General features: G+C 40.2%; 1 protein-coding gene across 1 annotated transcript in view; it reads left to right on the plus strand.

The window, feature by feature from the left end:
• IQCH (IQ motif containing H) overlaps positions 1-18,474 on the plus strand; it is a 192,313-nt gene that overhangs the window by 6,755 nt on the left and 167,084 nt on the right. The window contains exons 3-4 of the mRNA XM_036017373.1: positions 1,009-1,103; positions 13,477-13,594. Of these exons, the coding sequence (XP_035873266.1) occupies positions 1,009-1,103; positions 13,477-13,594 (213 nt within the window). The remainder of the gene's footprint in view (positions 1-1,008; positions 1,104-13,476; positions 13,595-18,474) is intronic.

Raw genomic sequence — 18,474 nt, forward strand, 5'->3', positions numbered from 1 at the left:
ACATATTATGTGGAATCTAACTCCTCAACCCTCCCTCCCCAAAACACCTGACCTGATAGATACAGAAACAGATTGATGCTTGCCAGAGGTGGGAGTGAGCAAAATGGGTAAAGATGGTCAAAAAGTATACAAATTCCAGTTATAAAACAATAAGTCCTGGGGATGTAATGTATAGCAAGATGACTATAGTTAAAAATTCTGTACTATGTATTTGAAAGTTGCTAAGAGATTAGAGCTTAAAAAGATCTTAAAATAAAAAAAATTGTAACTAGACATTGTGGTGATCATTTCACAGTAAATGTGAATATCAAACCATTATGTTGTATGCCTGAAACTATATACTATTACCTCTTAATTTTCTAAAAAACTTAAAGTATATAAAATACAACATGGATATATAGGTACATGGGTCCAAGTAAGGGTCGTCCCCATCTGCTAGGCCTCTGTCAGTATCTTTGCTTTTGCCTCAGATTTTCATTCATAATCAGCTTCATCCCTCAGCTCCTGAGGCTGTGAGAGAGGTGGAGGATTTTGCACCGCCCTCAGACCAGCACACCATTGTCCCTCATCACCTGAGGGTGAGGGGTGGGCCCCAGCTGGAGTCTTTGGGTTGCCCACTTTAAATTATCTGTTATCTGGAGGCCAAATTCTTTCCTGGGATGCTTGCTTGAAGTCCCTGTAGGAGAAAGACATCACTCCATATCTGTACTGCGTAGTAAATTTACCTGGCTAAGCGACTTCCTGACTGTTGTGAATAGTTTCATCTGGGAAGGGTGCTACGGGTTGCTCAAGCTTTGAGTCCCAATTGTTTACTATGCCCTTTAGGATAGAGTGACTTGGCCTTGAAATGTCTAATTATACCTTAGACATGTAATAAATGTAGGCATAGTGTGTTTTGTCTTTTGGCTTAATGACATGATTCAGAGTGTTAACCTAATGAAATGAAGTAAATTAGCTGAGTACCTTGAGTCCACTATAATGACCTAAACTTTAACTTTTCTGTGACAGATTCACATTGAGAAGTATTTAAATATTGTAAACCATCATGTGTCAACTACTCCTGCTATTGATGATAAGTTACATTTTCCCCACACTTCCAAATGGTAAGTAAAATAGCCATTTTAGGATCCCAAATAAGTACAAAAAGTAACTTTGCTCACTCAGGTGAGATAACTGCAAAGGCCAAATTTTATTGGTTGTGTTCATGTCTGTCCTACCGATTTCAGTAAAAGGTCTGATAAAGAGTTAATGGAAAATATGTTTTGCAAATATTTTATAAAGGATGTTTATTACATGAAAAAAGAAGTTAGTGGCACAATTTGGACTTTAATAAATTTTATTTTGGGTTACTTTTATTGAGCTCTAATGCTCAACACAATAACAGTTTGTTTGAATGCAAATCAGTTTCTATGCTATTCGCATCCCACAGGTCTTTCTTTACAGCTTTTAGCACATGTGCTGTATCGTAAAGATGATTTTGGTATGGGGTAAAAAAACAAAAATAATGAAAGTTGCTTGAAATATCCATCGTGTAATACATCCTCAGAGATGATTTATTAAAATTAGAATTGAGTTGAAGAGAATTGACCTTGCCTCACCTTGGACCTTCTTACACATTGGCCTCCTGAATTTCAGTGTTTGTAAATTAAGGTGTGTACTAAGCTTAAAAACTCGGTGGCCTGTATTTGCATCATAAACACACACAGTAAGTCCTCACTTAAGGAATACAGGGTCTTGGAAACTGCGACTTTAATGAAACAAAGGCGTGCAACAAAACCAATTTTACCATAGGCTAATTGATATAAAGAAGAGTTAAACTCCTACAACATATTTCTGGTCACAAAAACATCACTAAACTTCTAAATAAAGACCCAAACGCTTCTAATATTGAACATTGAAATAAATGTGAGCTATACATACACATATGAGTAATGAAAAAACAAGATAATTATTGTCCTATCTGTTCATTCTAGTTTGGGGGCGTGGGGGGCCAGAGCCTATCCGGGCAGCTCAGGGCTCCAGGCCGGAGGCCGGGCCCACCCTGGACAGGACACCCTTCCGTCACAGCGCTACTCACACCCTCACTCACTCAGACTGGGACAATACAGATGTGCCAGTTCACCTCACATGCACACGTTTGGAATGTGGGAGGAAACCAGAGGACCTGGCGAAAACCCATGCAGACATGGGAAGAATGTGCAAATTTCACACAGTGGCCCCTGCTGGGAATCAATTTTTTTTTCTTCTCATCAACATAATGAAACACTGTTGAACAAAATGACATTTGAAGATCTCATTATTCGAAGATCAAGCATAAGTGAGTCATATCAGACAATGAGGTCTAGCTTCAGAAACAGTGCAGGAGAACTGCAGGTATTTATGGACAGAGCCAGTCCTAGCACACAGTAGTGGGAGCAAAACCGTGGGGCTACAGTGCACCTGTCTCCCCCTCCCCCATGTGAAGGTGGTGCCGCAGGCATCCGACATCCCTGGGTAGAGGCGACCCAGGGATGATGTCTAGTTTCCAGTCATTTATATCTTTTTTTTTAAGGTTTTATTTATTTATTTTTAGAGAGGGAAGGGAGTGAGATAGAGAGAAACATCAATGTGCGGTTGCTGGGGGTCATGGCCTGCAACCCAGGCATGTACTCTGACTGGGAATCGAACCTGTGACACTTTGGTTCGCAGCCTGCACTCAATCCACTGAGCTATGCCAGCCAGGGCTTCATTTATATCTTTAATTTTTAAATTTGGGGATAAAAATGTGACCTGTAAGTAGGTTAATATAAACAATGTTTTGAAACAAGGAAACTGTAAGGGAAATAACAAAAGGGATTCTTGGAAAGGGAAATATTGGAGGTTACTCTACCAATTTATATAGACTCTTAGTTCAAAATCAAGAGGACCCAACAGGGCAAAGTGGGAGGCTGATATAAATAAGCAGCCAGGGGGTCTGTAGAGGTGAAGAAAGTGTGTGGCCCAAGGATGGGGCATGCAGACAGTAAGTTAGAAAGCCCCAGAATGGAGGGGTTGGGGAAAGTGAACAGGAGAAGGGTCTTCACCAACTCCAATGAACATTCTCCTGCCTCCAGCGTTCTCTTTGTCCTCACCTTGACAGAGAACAGAGACCCCAGGCTGTAGATTTGCAGGTCCTGGCAGCTGAAAAGAGCAAAGGAGGTAGTGATTGCAGCAAACAGAAAGACTCTGACAAAGACTGAATTGTACAGTTCTTTCCCCTGATCAGTGAGTGTCCTTGGCCTTTATTAGGGTCTCTGCAAGAGTTAAGGAAGACATTAATTGGGGCACGGAGCTGTCTCCCAGAAGTGGTCCTTGGATCCCGTCTTTTCTATTTAATACAATAATGTAACCAGCAACCCTCCTATCAGGAAGATGGGACGCCTGGTAAATTTGTATGAGCCTTACAAGCCTGGAAGAGATGGCAGGAGCATCTCAGTCATAGCTGTGGCTGTGTGGCGCTGATGGGGCATGTAATTTGAAAATGAAATGAGATGAGCCAAGGTCATAAACTGGAACAAAGTCCAAAGTAGGTCTTCAAAGTGAGCTGGCCTGAGGCAGGCCCTGGGAGCCCAAGCGTGAGGCAAAGGGAGTGGCTCCGGGAGGAGGAGGAGCAGCAGCAGTCGATGGAAATGGGAGACAGGAGACCCAGGAGATCAGGGACTGTCACCTGTGACTGACATGCTCAGGCAGACAATCACGCCTGGTGTTGTGCTTGCAGGGGCGCCCCCAGAGATGGTCAGGAAGAGATTGGTTTGGGTTTAGAGTCTGCCAGGCGATTATACGCAACATAGGTTACAGGACTCAGAATTCCTTCAGGTTCTCACACCTGAGAGGAGTAAGACCGGCCAATTCATTGCATTTTTCTTCTGAGGCTCCATGACAAAGCCCTTAAAATACCCAAGTAAAAAAGGTGGTTTTTAATTACCGATGACATGACTTACCAAGGAACAGGTTACTTAGTCTCAACATTGATTAGGAGATCAGAGGAGAGACTTAGTTTCATGAAACTTTGAAGCTGTGACAAATGCTGGATCTGGCTTTTTATTCCACATGGCCATAATGTGTATATATTTATTTGTAAATTACATACTGATTGTCACACAGAGTGAATACATTATAAAATATACCAACGTAGAAGAAAATTTTTAATCCTTATTTGAGGATATGTTTATTGATTTTAGAGAGAGAAACATCCATGTAAGAGAGAAACATTGATCTGTTGCCTCCTCTACACGCCCTGACTGGGGACTGAACCTGCAACCTAAGTATGTGCCTTGACCAGGAATCGAACCCACAACCTTTTGGTGTATGGGACAATGCTCCAACCAACTGAGCCACCTGACCAGGGCCCAACATAAAAATTTTTAATGACCTGGCTGGTGTAGCTCAGTGGATTGAGCGCGGGCTGGGAACCAAAGTGTCCCAGGTTCGATTCCCAGCCAGGGTACATGCCTGGTTTGCAGGCCATAACCCCCAGCAACTGCACATTGATGTTTCTCTCTCTCTCTCTATCTTCCTCCCTTCCCCCTCTAAAAATAAATAAATAAAATCTTTAAAAAAAATTTTTAATGAGATTAAAATGAAATGAACATTTAAAAATAATTTTTACTTTATTAGCAGAACAAAATTCCCTTCTCTTTCTAAAAAGGTTATTAATTATACTGCCCTGGTTATTTAATCTCAGTAATTATGATGACTGTATACTGACTATAGTTAATATCCCAAATCTTACTCCGCAGTCAGGTGAGATTCAGCATTAGTGCTGGTTAGATATAAGTCCATATTTCAGTTACTCTTTGAAAAATGTTTATGTTTTGGGGTTGTGGGCACTGACTTTTCATAAATTCAATGGGATTATAATCATCTTTACTTTCAAATGCAGCTAACAAAAAGCTCATGTTAAAGCATCACTTTTGCCATTTACTTGTTTTTCACTGATGCTTGCTGTCATTATATTTCAAAAGCAAAGTGTGTTTTCTGAAAGAATCTTTTAAAGTCACCTGTCCATTTTTTCAGGCTTAAGCTAGATGATACAATCCACGAACTCACTGCACGAGTGAGCTGCAGTCCATTCTGATGCTTCAAAAGCAAACATGCCAGTCCATGCTGGTGCCACAGTTCACGCCCCGCAATTCGGTGCTCCCATTCCCAGAATGCCTCTAGAGCTGCAGGTGACATGACCGCTCGAGGGATGCAGTGACAAGCCGAATATTAAATAGTAGGAAATAGCTTCTTATTTTTATTTATTTTTCAAAGATTTTATTTATTTACTTTTAGAGAGATGGGAAGGGAAGGAGAGAGAGAGGGAGAGAAACACTGATGTGTGAGAGATAACATTGACCAGTTCCTTCTCACACACACGCCCCCTACTGAGGACCTGGCCTACAACCCAGGCATGTGCCCTGACTGGGATCCAGCCGGCAACTCTTTGGTTCACAGGCCGGTGCTCAATCCACTGGGCCACACCAGCCAGGGTTAGATTTCTTATTTTATGCAATAAGTCCTTCTACTTTTCTCACACAACTAATGGCACTGTCTTATACATCTCCTGTTATGTGGGTACCCTATTTGAGAGACCACAGGTCAAGAGTGATGGTTCTTACACTCCAGTTTGCAGTCCTCTTTCACTGGCTCCCAAATGGGGACCTGGAGTTTGCATTTTAACAAACACTCTTGGTGTTCCTAAAGCAGATACTGTGTGCTTGGAATTCCTGGGACAAACCTGACTTTCTTTTTTCTTTTTTTAAGATTTTATTTATTTATTTTTAGAGAGGGAATGGAGGGAGAAAGAGAGAGAGAGAGAGAAACATCAATGTGCGGTTGCTGGGGGCTGTGGCCTGTAACCCAGGCATGTGGCCTGACTGGGAATCAAACCTGTGATGCTTTGGTTCACAGTCCGCGCTCAATCCACTGAGCTACACCAGCCAGGGCCAAACCTGATTTTCTAGAACCAGTGTTCTTTTTGCCACATAGATAGCTTGCCTCTGTATGATAAAGAGCCTGGTCCTGGAAATTCTGTTACCCTGATTCTATGAAGGAGGAAGCCTCTTGCACTGGGATTGAGCCGGAGTGGGACTTGGCAGTCAGGCTGGTAGAATTGCCAATATCTTCTCCAACTGTGAGTCTGATGGATATCAGAATCCAAATGTCAAGGGCAGCAACTCCTTTTGAGAGGAGTTGGTACATCATAAAGACTATAGATTTTTATTGCTCAGCAAAGCACCCAGTTCCCATGAATAAATGAGAATCAACATTGTTCAGATATATGGGGCTTCATTCTGTCTAAGAAAATCCAGGAAATTGGGTGAGTTCATTCCAAATGTCCACTATCCCTATATCTTTAACAACGATTTATAACAGACACAAAATAATTATCCTCATTATCATGACTTTCATCATAATCAGTATTGTTATAACATTTGACAGTTTGCAAAGGACTTTTTAAAAACCCACGAGGTAGATATTTACCCTCTCCTTTAAAAGATGTGAAAACTAGGACTCCTTCAAGCCCCAGGTTACACAGGTGGTCAATGCTGAGACTCAGATTCAGGTTGTGTCAAATGTCTGCCATCTACTGTCTTCTACACCAGAGCTGCCTGAAAGACAGAAAGGCTGATTTTCACAAAACACGTTTCTCCTTTTTAGAAAGTATTGCTCAAGGGAAAATCTGGTAGTTCCGACTCATAGAAACAAACACCAGTAGGTACACAGAGTGATAATAATGGATGCCAGCAAATGTGAGATTTTGTACTGTGGTAAGTACATTATCAAAACTGGCATATTTTCTCCAAAGAGCTTAAAATGCTTTCACATTGTTTTCAAAATAGGTTACACTACTTTCCCCACTTTGGCAATGATTCTCCTTCTGTGTCTAAGTGTGGTTCTTCCACTTATCATTACTGGCTTTCACAGATCTTATTGCTCGTGCGATCTGCTCGCACTGTTTTTAATGACCACGCTTTGCTTATTGGTACTAGGAGGGTGACTGCCATCTGCACCAAAACTGTCAGAAGTGAACAGACATCTTCATTTTATACTCTGTTGTACTAGTGTTGCAGGGGAAAAAAACCAAGAACAAATCCAATAAATAATAATGAGAAACAATGAGAGGGCAAGAAGAGGTTCCTGTTAAATGGTGACAGTAGATCAGAAGATACAGTTTTGCTTAGTTACTGAAGCACTTGCAGCCACTCTCTCGTGGGTTACTACAGAGAGGCCCTCAGACCCCGCTGAGAGAGAACAAGACTACACTGCAGTCATAGGCAGAGAGACGAAGGGCGGGTAACAAGGTGTTGACACTTGGTGATCTAAGTAAAGGGCAGTTGGGTGCTCATTGTTCTTTCAGTTTTTCTGTGGGTTTGACTTTTTTTAAACAAAAAAATAAATTTTGAAAAGTACCATAAAATAAAAAAATAACAATTAGAAAAGCATCTTCAGCAGCTATGACATAAAAATTACTTTAAATATAAAGAGCTCTTGACAATTAAAAAAACTTGACATAGACAAAAGGACATTAGCAGACAGAAATGCAAATAACAAGTACACATGTGAGAAATATTAAAAATATTTCATCTCACTGGTAAATCAGGGAAATCCAAATTAAACAATATATTTACTACTTTTTTTTTAACACCTCAGTAAAACAGACCACTTACATCATCCTAGTGCTCAGTGCTCATCAGGGGGCAGCAGGATGGGCATGTTCTTATAATACTGGTGGAGGTGTAGAGTTTTCAACAGAAATTCTTCAAAATATATGGGAAGATTTAAAAAAATTTATTTTTAATTTAGTAGTTTTGCCTCTAGGACTTTATCTTAGGAAATAAGGAGTGATATTCAAGAATCTCTGTATAAGTTATTTCAGTATTATATCTAATACCAATAAATTTGAAAATACCCTAAATGTTAACAGTAAAATGATTACATCAATAACATAATTATATGTATATTATACATCTACTAAAATGAGAATTGTCCAAGTTTTTTTGACATTTAAAAAAATTTTAAATATATTTTATTGATTATGCTATTACAGTTGTCCCAATTTTTCCCTCTTTGGCCCCTTCCGCCCACTACCCCACTTCCCTCCTTCAATCCCCCCACCCTTAGTTCATGTCCATGGGTCATGCATGTGAGTTCTTTGGCTTCTCCATTTCCTATAATATTTTCAACATCACCCTGTCTATTTTGTACCTACCAATTATGCTTCTTAATCTCTGCACCTTTCCCCTCATTCACCCCCTTCCCCTTCACAGCTGCTAACCCTCCCAATAATCTCCATATCTATGATTCTGTTCCTGTTCTGATTGTTTCCTTAGTTTGTTTTTTTTTAGAGTCAGCTGTTGATGGTTGTGAATTTGTTGCCATTTTAATGTTCATAGTTTTTATCTTCTTTTTCTTAAATAAGTTGCTTTAACATGTAATAATTATTTCATGTAATCATGGCTTGGTGATGATGAACTCCTTTAGCTTTACCTGGTCTGGGAAGCACTTTATCTGCACTTCCATTCAAATGATAGCTTTGCCGGATACAATAATCTAGGTTGTAGGTTCTTGCTTATCATCACTGAATATTTCTTACCAATCCCTTCTTGTCTACAAAGCTTCTTTTGAGAAATCAGCTGATAGTCTTATGGGAACTCCTTTGTAGGTAACTCTCTACTTTTCTCTTGCTGCTTTTAAGATTCTCTCTTTATCTTTAAACTTTGGCATTTTAATTATGACGTGTCTTGGTGTGGTCCTCTTTGGGTCCAACTTGTTTGGGACTCTCTGTGCTTCCTGGACTTGTATGTCTATTTCCTTTGCCAAATTAGGTGGGGTTTTTTTTTTTTTTCAAATAAGCTTTCAATATCTTGCTCTTCCTTTTCTCCTTCTGGCACCCCTATGATTCAGATGTTGGCATGTTTGGAGATGTCCCAGAGTCTTCTTATACTCTCCTCATTTTTTGGAATTCCTGTCTCTTCTTTCTTTTCCTGATGAATGGTTGTTTCTTCCTTATGTTCCAAACATTGATTTGAATCCTGGCTTCCTCCCTTTCACTGTTGGTTCCCACTAGATTTTTCTTTATTTCATATAGTGTAATATTCATTTCTTTCTTTATGTTGTTGCTGTACTCAATACATTCTTTGAGCATCCTGATCACCAGTGTTTTGAACTCTATATCTGATACGTTGGTTATCTCCATTTGGTTTAGTTATTTTTCTAGGGTTTTGTTCTTTTCTCTCAGTTGGGCTATATTTCTTTGTCTCCTCAATTTGGCAGCTTCTCTGTGTTTCTGTGTATTAGGTAGAGCTGCTTTGACTCCCCGTCTTAGTGGTGTGGCCTATTGTAGAAAAGGCATCTGTAAATTGTGTAGGGTAGAGCCTTAGGTAATTGCCAGGGTGGGGCAACCTGCTTCACCACTTTGTGGCTCCATATTGGGGGAGAGAGCAGAGAGGGGGACAGTGCCACTGCCTGGCTTCTGGAGGTTTTTCTGGCACTCACCCCATTTCTAGTCACCTAGCCTACTCCCTGTGTGTGATTGGCACCATTCCAGCTGTTTTCTGGTGCTAAGTCCCAAAGTGGGTGGGTTTGTGTACATTCTAAGACAATGTGGGACTTTTAAGTGTAGTCTTCTGAAAATCTGGCAGTTTCTTCCACCCTCCCAACCCCCACTGGTTTTTATAGCCAGAAGTTATGGGGAATTATCTTCCTGGCACTGGTACCTTGGGCTGTGTGGTCTGGCCTGGGGCTGGGATCACTCACTCCCAAGGTCTCCCTCTCCATCTTCCTCCACCACATGTGAATGTGCAACTGCTCATTCCGCTTTTCCGTCCTCACCTCTTCACCCATCTCGGGGTCTCTGCCCCTTCTGTCTGTCTGAATGAATGTAGCTTCTTTAAATCCTTGGTTTCCATACTTCTATACAGTTTGATTTTCTGACAGTTCTGGGCGTTATTTGTTTTGAGGTTTAGTTGTAATTCTCTCTGTGGTTGCATGAGGAGGCAAAGCATGTCTAGTGTATACCTCCATCTTGACTGGAAGTCCTGTCCAAAAAGTTTTAATGACATGGAAAAACTCTCACAGTATTTACTGGTGGTGGGGGGTGGGGTAAGGATAGGATACAATGTTACAGTTCAATGCAAATTCACTTATAAATACATAGTCTATGGAAGTAAAAGTCTTCATAAGGAATATACTAAGAGAGTTTCACTTCTAGGAAGATGGTATAGACACCCTGTTCCTTCTTCTAAGTACCACTAAAAACCCTAATATTATATATAAAACAAACTTAAGAAGACTTTGAAGGATGGAGAGGAGGTAGACAAGTTAGGAATCTTGGGACACAAAGAAGAACATGGTGATCAGGTCTGGATTTTCTTTTTGCCTCATATACTCCATAATTTTCTTTTCTCTGCACCATTTAATGGAAATGATTTCATAATTTTCTTTTCTCTGAAGAATTTAACAATTGTTGCAAGACAGATCTCAGTTTTTGTTTGTCTGAGGACATCATTATTTCCCCTTCACTTTTGAAGGATAATTTCACTGGATACAGAATTCCAGGGTAAGGATTTTTTCTTTTCATGTGTCAAATATTTCCCTCAAGTCTCTTCTTGCTTACATGGTTTATGAAGAGAAGTTCAATATAATTCTCTTCTCTGTTCTTTTATAGGTAAGTTGGGGTTTTTTCTTTTTTCATGATTTTGTCTTTGGTTCTATAGTTTGAATATGATTTGTCTAAGTGTAGGAGGGGTTTTTTTTTGGGGGGGGTAGGGATGGCATTTATTTTGCTTGGTATTCTCTGAGCTTCCTGGATTTGTGGTTTAGGGTCTGTCATTAATTTTGGAAAATTCTCAGCCATTATTACTCAAACATTTCTTCTGATCCTTTCCTCTTTTTCTGATATTCTCATTGTCTGTATGTTACGTCATTTATAATTGTCCCACAGTTCCTGGGTATTGTGTACTGCTTATTCAGTCTCTTTCTTAGTGCATGTCAGTTTTGGAGTATGTATTTACATTTCTTCAAGCTCACTGATTCTTTCATTGGTTGTGTCCAGTCTATTGATAAGCCCATCAAAAGAAACCCTTATTTCTTAGAGTGTTTTTGATTTCTAACTTTCCCTTTTGATTCTTTCATAGAGTTTTCATCTCTGCTTACATGACCCACCTGTTCTTGTACATCCTCGGCTTTTCATTAGAGCCCTTAGTATATTAATCTTATTTTAAACTGCAGGTCTGATAATTCCAAAATCTGTTATATTTGAATCTGATTCTGAAGCCTGCTTTGTCTCTCTAGACATTTTTCTTGCCTTTTAGCATGCCTTGTCATTCTTTGTTGATGTCTTAGGTAATAGGAACTGAGATAAGTAGGCCTTCACCTGGTCAGTTATGCTGTGTGTACTGTCTGCTGTAACTGTAGGTGTCTGAGGCTTCAGACACTGTCTGTCTTGTCTTCCCTGTTGTCTTTGGGTAACTCCTTCCTAAATAGAGTCCGAGCCTTGCAGTTCTTTTGTCCGTAGTCCTCTGCTATACAGAGGCTCTATAGATACAATGCATGCTGGTGGGAGCATCCTATAATCCTATGATTAGATCCCAGTCTTTTAGTGGGTCTATGCCCCTGGATTGTTACCTCCACAAACGTCTCTCAGCATTATCCCCAAGAGGGGGCAGAATTTAGCTGCCTTTCTTCAAGTCGGATAAGGCTTTGGTACAATATTTTTCCTCGAGAGCTTACCTTTACTACAGAGAGCAGAACAAAGGACAGAACTCCTTTGGGAGTGTCTTGAAATGATTTCTTTTCCCTTCTCCCTGCTGGTAGCAGGAGGTGATTTTTCTCTGACTTTTTACCATGGGAACATGGTGGGGCTCCTGGAGGTAGAACTCATGAAAGTATAGCTTCTCCCACCACACCCCCACCCGGCCTCCAGCACTTGGCCCTTCAGAGTTTTTAGCTTTCAAGCTAATTCACAGAGTCCCCAGTGATTCTCAGTTGGAGTTTAACTTCTCTTCCCAGTACGTGCTCCTCCGACAGCCAGTTTCTACTGTTGGCCTTTACCGGCCTCTCTCTCCACGGTCCAGGGCAGCAGGTCTCCCTGGGATCTAAATTCTGTAATGGATCTAAGAAGGGTTATTTTTGGTTTGTTCACCATTTTTTCTTGTTGTAAGGTTGGGAGTGATAACATCCAAGCTCTTTACACATTGGGGTGAAACCAGAAGTCCATAAATTGCTCTCTAATGAAAATTTTCCAAAAGTAGATATCACAGTAGAATCAAGAGATTGAGTTATTGGTGGTTGAGTTTTATTGATCTTAATTATGTTAACTGTTTTAAAGAACTGCTTTTATTTAATTTGTTTATTTATTTATTTTAATCATTGTTCAAGTAGTTTTCTGCCTTTTACTCCCATTCCAGCCCACCCACCCATTCCTCCCCACCTTCCTCCCATTACCACCCCCCCCCTTAGTTTTTGTCCATGTGTCCTTCATATTTGTTCCTGTAAACCCTTCCCATTCTCCCCTGAAATTCCCTCTTCTCTCTCCTCTGTTCACTGTCAGGCTGTCCTCCATTTCAGTGTCTTTGACTATATTTTGCTTGTTTCTTTGTTTTGTTGTTTAGGTTCCTGTTAAAGGTGAGATCATATGGTATTTGTCTTTCACTGCCTGGCTTATTTCGCTTAGCATAATGCTCTCCAGTTCCATCCATGCTGTTGCAAAGGGTAGGAGCTCCTTCTTTCTCTCTGCTGCATAGAATTCCATTGTGTAAATGTATGATAGTTTTTTGATCCATTCATTTACTGATGGGCATCTAGGTTGCTTCCAGCACTTAGCTATTGTAAATTGTGCTGCTATGAACATTGGGATGCAAAGGTTCTTTTGGATTGCTGTTTCAGGGTTTAAATAACTGCTTTTAAATTAAAATTTTTAAGGCACACATATGCTCATTCTTACTATTTTATTTTGTTTTACATTGCTCTTCCAAGAAATTACCCATTGCTTGGTAAGGACCTTTAACCAAATTTGATCCTTAAATTCTTGCAATTCTACAAAATAGTAGAAGTTTAAAGAATGTAAGTATGGAAGTGCTTCATGGTTCAACCATTCTGAACACATTTAACATTGGCTACCCTGTGATTTGACTTTACTAAACAAAGTACAGCATATTGTATTTTCCTTTACTGAGAAATGTTTTCTAGTGAAGTAATTCTGTCAACCATGTGCCTTATGAACTCAGCCAGAGGAAGAGCTTTCTATTCATGCTGCAATGGTATTTATCAGACTTACAAGTTCATATGCTTAATAAACAACTACAGTTTTTTAGTGGTAAAAATGCTAAAGATTGGTCGAATTTATTGTAATTACCAACATAATATTTCCTGTAAAATCTAATTTAAGTAGATGTGTTGTTTTTAAATTACAATTTGTGAAGCTTTTAAGATAGCAAATTTGATTTTAAATTCTCCACTCCTCCCCCTTAGGTCGCTTCCAACTGTAATTGATCAGAAATTATTTATTTTCCCTTTGGAATCTGAGAATAAACTTTGGCAACCCCAGAAACAGCGCAGTATATTTCCGCATGCCTCTCGGAGAACAAAGGTAGGAATAGAGAAAGAAATCCTTAGAAACAGAGTAGATTCAGGGTTGCTAGAGGCTAGGAGGAGGGGGCAAGGGGAGCGCCTCTAATGAGTATCAGGTTTCTTTGAGGATGATAAAAATGTTCTGGAATTGGACAGTGGCAATGGCCGCACAACTCTGTGAATATACTGAACACCATTGAATTGTACCCTGTAAAAGGGAGAATTTAAGGTATATGAATCCCATCTCAATAAAGCTATTAGAAAAAAATATATAAGTAAAGACAGGAAATTTGCTTCTGTCTAAATGAGGAACCATGTCACTGTTTTTTTCACACGATGTTCATGGCATGGTCAGTTTCTTGGACAAGAGCTTCCTTCAGAAAGCAAAATAAATCAGAACAGAGTACCTACACATTTGTAAACAGCCCTAGAAAGAGTTTCCAGAATAGAAACTTTCCAGAACAGAGCTCAAGGGGTTTCTGGCCCTGACCCACGCAGCCCCATTGGTTGGACATTGTCCCTCGAAGGGAGAGGATGCCCGGTGGATTCCGGGTCAGGGCTCATGCCTGGGTTGCAGGTTTGGTCTCCGCTGGGGCGTGTGTGGGAGGCGACAGGTCACATTTCTCTTCACATCGATGTTTCTTTCCCTTTCTTTCTTCCTCCCTTACCCTATCTCTATAAATAAATAAATAAATAAATAAACATTTTTAAGGGAGTTTTCTGACTGCCTCCTTGGAGTGTTCTTTCAGTTTGACTCCTGTTTCCTCTCTGACTCCCCCAAAGTAAATATTATAGTAATAGCTCACCTCTTTTGAGTACCAGGTATTGTTATTAGTGCTTTGGAAATACTAACTCTCTTAACCTTATTATTATCTTTGTTGTATTGATGAAGAAACCAAGGTACAGAATGTTAAAGAAACTGGCCCAGACAACACAGCTAGTAAATGTCAGGGCCAGCACTATGTACCCAGAAATGCAGGGATCCAGAGCTGTCTCTTGACCAGAGAGCAGTACCCTCTTTTAAATAATAGCTTTATTGAAATATAATTTATATATCATAAAATTCACTCTTTTAAAAAGTGTTTGTTTCAGTGGTTTTTAGTATATTCAGAGTTGTACGGCCAATATAATTGTTTATGTTAGTCTGCATTTTCCTTTATCACACTTGCCACGATTGGTAATTAGATATTGAGTTGTATGATTTTTTAAAAACAATTCTTATATAAAATTGTAACAATTCTTAAATAAATTGTCTGTCTTTCCACTAGATTATGAGGAGGATGGGATCCATGTGAGTCTGTTCATTGCTCTATAATTCCAGGAGAGTCTCAATAGATGTTTGTTGAATGAATAAGTGAAACCACCAGAATGACTCCTCAGGGTGTACTCGTCCCCATGTAAAATTCCTGTACTAGGGAGGCTCGTCTGCACTCCCAAGGCAGCTTGCTCCCACCTTTGTCATTGTACTTGTCACACTGGGTTTGTTCGGCCACTCTCTGGAATACTTACGGTGTGCCAAGGGCTGTCAGAGGCACACTGGGGTGAACAACTCGGACCAGGTCCCTGCTTTCATAGACCTTACATGCTAGTGAGGGGGGACAGTTCACTGGTAGGAAAATATTAGAGAATCATACGGGCCTTGCTGAAAAGAGAATGCTGTGGTAAAGGGAGCTTACGCTTCTTATCTTCCTTACTATTAAGTATCTGTTTCAGTTAAATTTTTTATTATTTTTCCAAGAATCTCAGAGGGCCACAGTTGGTCCACAAGTGGAAGACTTGAGATCTCTTGTTTAAAAGACAATAAAATAAAATATCTGAAATTTGGACTGTTGTCCAATGTATAGTTGCTTCATTATTCCAGGAAAAAAAACCCCACCTATGGGGTTGACTTTCCCAAGAGAGTTCTGAATCCTGTCAAATGGTTATAAAGATAAGGAATCATATGTGCTGAGTATAACCCCAGGTTCTTTGGAATGCTGTGAGCATGGGTGAGGCTCATTTAGAAAGGGGCAAGGGCTGTTTCCCATCCTGATTTCACCTCCAGGGCCTGCATCCCTATTGTCATTTTATTTCTAATATCAGTGACATCTGCTTAAAAATGCATAACTGCTGACACAAAGGATAGCCCTAATTTTGCATTGTAAAGTCAATGACAAACAGTGCTGTTTTCCCAGCTGTTCCAGCAACGCAAAAGCTTGTATTATTAAGCAGTTGTGAAATCCAACTGGGATATTGCCACCTTTAATTGCCCACAGCCAACCATTTAAACTAGGTGAACCCCAGTTGCTTCTTTAAGCTCTCTTTCTCCAAAGTTGATAGCTGTCTTTGGAATTCCATTTTCAAAAAAAAACAAAAACCTTACATGACAATGAGGAGTTGCTCAACTGTAATTAAGCACCATAATTAAGAACTGTTTATTGATTTTCTTTTACATTTGAGAAAGCCATATTCTGATGGCTTTTCTTTATAGTATACCTTAGGTCCCTATCAACAGCAGCCCAAACCCTCTCTGGGGCACCTTGGGCACATGTGCTACTAAGAGTCAAGGGAAGGGTTTGAAATAAAAAAGCAAAAAGACAGGGAAAAGGGAGGAAGAGAAGGACAAAAAGTTTATACGCCAAGAGTATTTGATTTCCTTGTGTCTGGCAAGTTAAGTCTGAAGGCAATTTGAAAATAGAAATTTCTAGATTCTTTAGATCAAAGCACCAACTTAGAAGCATGATATTGTTGGTTGTTTCTGGAGAAGGGGAAATAAAGCCACTTCACTGCTTGAGAGTTATTTTCTATATTTATTCCATAAAGTGGATGCTTTATCAATCAATCAAACATAAAAATGTGTTTTGATAGGATGCAATCACATGCAACAGCTGTGTCTTAGATGGAAGAATCTTGTCTTTAGTTTTGTGAATTGGGATCTAACTGAGAAAGCAATTCTCAAAATTTGACTGAAACTAAAATTTTGAGGATTTTTGACATTAGACACCATATGGTAAGAGATCAAAGAAGGCAAAAGCCAGGCAAGTAAGGGCTGCTTCCCAGATTTCCACGGAGCTACCTGTCGCCAGCATCAGGGCGGAAAGCTCTGCTGGTGAGCTGGCAGCTGGGTTTCTCCCCGCAGAGTGGGGTGAAGAGACGGCCCACAATGAGCCAGCCGCTGTGAGCTGTCTTCTCATTAGAGTGGAAGCTCCATATTTTTTCCTTTTTTATGGCTTTAAAAAAATTTTATTATGAAAATATTCAAACAAACCAAGGATAGTATATGAATAACCATTCTTCCTTCACCTAGATTTAACAATTGTTAACCTATTTTTCATTAAAGTGTTTCAATATATAAACCTAGTGACATTGCACCCCTTAATGTTTTAACATGCATCTTTAAAAATAAGCATATTTCTACCTACCTGCAATACTATTATCACACCTAAAAAAATAATAATTCTTCAATATAACACCTAACTCTTCATATTTCCCCAGTTATTTCCCAAATGTCTTCTAGTGCTCTTTTATCCAAACCCAGATCCACTAAGATTTGCCATTGCATTTCATTCTTTTATTTAAGTCTCTATTAATCTAAAGCAGAGAGACTCTGTTTTGTTCACTGCTATACCCAGTGCCTGGACAGCATCCAGCCTGGAGTAGGATCTCAACGACAACATAATGGTTAAAAGTATGGCTTCACATCCTGTACCTTGGCAGATCACCTAGCCTGCCTGTGCCTCGGTTCCTCATCTTTAAAATGTGTGTAATGATAGCATGTACCTACCTCATAGGGCTGTTGTGAGTATGAACATATTTCAATCCTCGTAACAGTGCCCCCATACACTGTAAGTGATCATTCTTTAAATTTTCTTAATTGTTGTTCAATAACAGTTGTCCTCATTCCCCCCTCCATTACTCTCCCCTGCCCTGTACACCATCCCCCCCAAACACAGTCTTCTTATTTGTTGATGAATATTGGTCAGCTGCTATTATCTACCTAATATTGTGCCAGACAGGCACTATTTTAGGCATCAGCCAAACTCCTCTGCTCTCATGGAGCTCACATTCTAGGTGGTGTGGGGTAGGCATTAGGAAAACAAAAAAACAATTTGAAAAGTAAATATATAGTATGATGGCCGGTGAAAGAAAAGCTGGGGGAGGAAGGGCTATTGGGATGGTCTCCCTTGTAAGATGACACTTACACAGATATCTGATGGAAATGAGAGAGCAAGTCATTTGGCCATTTGGAGGAAGAGCATTCCATGCAGAGGAAACAGAATATGTGAAGACCCTGAATTAGGAGTGTGAACAACAGCAAGGAAGCTGGAGAGGGATGGGCAAGGGGGAGAGAAGTAGGAAAAGTAGTAGGCGGCCAGACAGTGCTGACCACTGTGTTACAGAACCCCGCCGATGCTGTACTGGCACAGCTGTGGGGCTCAACTGCCCACTGCCAAGAAGCAGGACTCCCAGTGCAAGAGTTTGGTGAAAAAGGAAAGGGGTTGTTTACTTAAAGGTTATGCAGATTTAGAGTAAATGGCAGATTTCTGCCATTAAGCCCAGCTCCCTTTACAAATGCCCCAAATCACAGTCCTGCCTCCCTTTCCTAACCAGACCAGTTTCAGAACATGCCACTCAGAGGTACCATCTTTTAGAAAAACAGAAGTCTTCAGCTTGGCATTCCCTGTCACAGTTCAGCTCCATTCGCCCACCCTAATGTAAATGCTTGCCTGGAACTTCCTGTGTGACCTCTTATCCAGCCCTTCCTAGGATGTGTTAGTGTCTTCCATTTTTGCCAGTTCCCTAATATCTTTTACCTTCTTTTGACTGCCATCTTTAGTCAGGGCAAAAATTCCCAGCGACACAGACGTTCAGGGTGGGCATCTGCCCCTTGCCTCATGTGCAAGTGCTGTATGAGTTCCC

The sequence above is a fragment of the Phyllostomus discolor genome, chromosome 1 (assembly GCF_004126475.2).
Source record: "Phyllostomus discolor isolate MPI-MPIP mPhyDis1 chromosome 1, mPhyDis1.pri.v3, whole genome shotgun sequence".
In the NCBI taxonomy this organism is placed as follows: domain Eukaryota; kingdom Metazoa; phylum Chordata; class Mammalia; order Chiroptera; family Phyllostomidae; genus Phyllostomus; species Phyllostomus discolor.